Below are 3,100 nucleotides of genomic sequence, written 5' to 3' on the forward strand. Positions count from 1 at the left end.
GACTCACAGGTTTTCTTTCATTTCAGATCAGATGAGACCCATTTACACGCTGCCAACACGGCCGTCAGGAGCAACGTGGGGTCGAGTGTCTCGGGTGTTTCAAGCTGAAAGACGACTCGGCTCTACCACTGAGCTGCATGAAGAGGATTAAGAGTTCTTCTATCATTTCGACCATTCTCCTCTGGCATCCAACTGGCACCTTCACCCAGAGAAATGCTGTTGATATTTTCTCTTATTCTCCGTAAAAAAAACCCAGAGAAAATTCTTGGTTGGAAGTTCAGCAGGTCATCTTGTGCATGTCTACACTTCTAAGTGTATTAAATTGTAGACATGTGGTTGGCTAATTGGATTTTGTGTAAATAAGCAGTTGAACAAGTGTACCTAATATAGTGGCCAGTGAGTTCATAGGCAGTATGTAGCCTGGACTATTCACATTCCCATGGGATAAGATGATCGTGGCAATAGATTACTGAACTTGAAGTATAGTCTACTTTTACTTAAGTAGACCTAAAGTAGAGAAAGCACTCAAAGAGGCCCCTCAGTTACACATTTGATAGACTCTAAAAATGTATAACAAAGAATAATCTGCATGTGTACAAATGCTTACAACAATGTGCAGACATGCTGTGTTAAATTAACAACCTACTCATATAAATATATAAATGCAATACTTATATATTTTGCATCAATTTAAAAGCAATAAAAAGCTAACATATATATATATATATAATTAAAGTATGGGTATAAACGACAACAGCCACAATAAAACAGCAACCACTATTGACCATTGTAATTCCCCTCCTCTGCTGCAGGTGGCGCTGCAGGCGGCTAGAACGTAAACACAGAGTTGTGTATCCATAGAGGCGGTGGCTAACACGGTGCGGCTAACACTGGTACACAGATCAGCAGGAGAGTTGAAGAAGAGGACATGGTTTCATATTTCTCGCTGTATTGTTTTAACGAATTCGGGCGCGACCACAACAGTCGTCTCGCCGCGCAGGAGCAGTTTTCAGTCACTGTCTTTTATTTGGGACAAAGCTGACACAAGGTAACTTAGCTTAAGCTTAGCTTAGCTTAGCTTCGGTCCGCTGTGGAAGTATGAACTCTCTGGTTGGATACGGCATGTCTTCTGAATCTGAGAGTGACGGGGACGAGGACACCAGTGGATTTAGGTAAATATTCAACTGTTGTGTTGTTCCTGAACGATATCAACGTAAACTATCCTCACGATTTCAAGTTTTACCAGAAACGGCGTCGACCTACTGTCATTCGCCCGTGGTCCATGTTAGGGACCGTCTGCCAATTAATAGTTTCAGTATGAATTTAGTCATGAAAAATGTTCACTGTTTGCTGTAGTAGATCACAATTGCATAGCCCTAACCACTACAGGGGAGATTTTTCACGTATTTATATATAAATACATATATTTATTAGGGATGTGATTATTAGGGACGATTCGATTCAAAATTGATTCTCGATTCAAACGATTCTCGATTAAAAAATTGATGCAATGCATCGTGTGCAAATTATGGCATCAAAACAATACAGTTTGTATAAGATAATGTGATTACACAAAGGAAAACTTAAGACAAAAGTTAACATTTATTCATTCAAACAAATAAAAACAAAATAACACAAACTGGTTTTCAAAATAGAATCTTAAAAAAATAAATAATAATTTAAATCGATTTTTTGAAGTTTATGAATCGATTCAATCGTGGATGATTAGAATCGAGATTCCTATGTGAATCGATTTTTTCCCCCACTCCTAATATTTATATTATACTAAATATCAATACAAAAAGGGAAAACAATTCTGCTACATGTAAACAATATATAGTCAATGGAGGATATCCCTCTAGTGTAACCTGTACTTTTCTCTGTATATTGAGACCTGTTAAGGAGGCGTGTGATGAGACAACATCTGTCCAAAAGTCTCGCAACTTCTTGCTGGAGTCTGGTTCAGCTTCCAGTGATTGTGGCAGTGATTCGGCACCAGAGGAAGAGGACCCTGAGCCCTCCTCGTCCCTACGACGTCCCCTGCCAGCAGCCGGTCATCCCAAACTTCCTGCTCCTTCCCTGGGCTCGCTCAATCTTTACAAACTGCCGCCTCCACCTTTGAGCGCCTGCTCCGACAGCAGCGTGTTTGCAAACCCTTTCAAAGCTCAGGCGGACCAGAAGCTCAGCGCCTTGCAGAAACACGTTCCCTTAACAATGCAGGCCAAACCCTCGCAGATCGGAGGCAAACGCGTGTGCGTGGCATACAGGAAAGACGGACGGTGCAGGTTCGGGATCAAATGCAAGTTTGCGCACGACAGTGATCTGCAGATGCCAGTCGCTGACGGTCATCACCTTCATTCTCCAATGGGCGATGAAGCATCACCATCAGAACACGATGAGCCCCACACTAGCGGCTCCAGTGGAACTGGCTCACAGAAGCCCGCAGAGGTCGAAAAGTCAGGAGGGCAACAGGTGAAGAAGAGGAAAGTCGGACTGAGCAACACTTTGATTCCTCCTAAACGAGCTATGAAGCAGTATGCCATGCTCAGGGACAGAGAGCGAGTCAGTATGTCCTAATGGAACACTGGAATACTGTAATATGGATAGTAAGTAGTGCATGTCTGTAGACATTGATTGGGGCCAATTATATATTATATCTGGCAGTAACTTTTGTGGTGTAAATAATGTAACATGTAAAATAAAGACATTATAACTATGCATAAATCCCACAGGTAATGGAATTGACTAATGATGTTGTTTCAAACTGCTATTTTAGATTTTTGTTGTTCGCCTCTACTTTCAGTTAAAATAAATGGCTGATTGATTAACTTAAAAGTGTGTTCTTTCATTTATTTAATACTTTTATTTGACGTCGAGGTTTTGTCACTCTTTATATGCCTGTGTTAATGTTTTCTTCTTAACTTTTCAGTCAGATAAATTGCTTTGACACCAAATTCCACATGACGTAGACTTGTGGTAAGTACTCAAAATAGCCACTAGAGGGCCCTCATACACTTGAACTGTCAATGAAAACACTTTGTATAAATGTTTACACATTTATTTACATCATATAAATGAACAGTTTTTCCTACATGGCAGA

At 40.5% G+C, this 3,100-nt stretch overlaps 1 protein-coding gene across 1 annotated transcript; it reads left to right on the top strand.

The window, feature by feature from the left end:
* The first annotated feature begins 927 nt into the window (after positions 1-927).
* On the top strand, positions 928-2,786 carry LOC310943820 (uncharacterized protein). Its single transcript, XM_083909487.1, has 2 exons — positions 928-1,172; positions 1,893-2,786. Exons 1-2 carry the CDS (start codon positions 1,099-1,101, stop codon positions 2,575-2,577), a joined length of 759 nt encoding a protein of 252 aa, XP_083765613.1. The 5' UTR covers positions 928-1,098; the 3' UTR covers positions 2,578-2,786.
* The last annotated feature ends 314 nt before the right edge of the window (positions 2,787-3,100 follow it).

This window comes from Microchirus variegatus, assembly GCF_963457635.1.
Source record: "Microchirus variegatus genome assembly, chromosome: 23".
NCBI classification, from domain to species: domain Eukaryota; kingdom Metazoa; phylum Chordata; class Actinopteri; order Pleuronectiformes; family Soleidae; genus Microchirus; species Microchirus variegatus.

Coding starts and splice junctions, on each gene's coding strand:
- LOC310943820 (XM_083909487.1), top strand. CDS start 1,099: ATGAACTCTCTGGTTGGATACGGCATGTCTTCTGAATCTGAGAGTGAC. Junction 1,173..1,892: donor GAGGACACCAGTGGATTTAG/GTAAATATTCAA, acceptor CTGTATATTGAG/ACCTGTTAAGGAGGCGTGTG.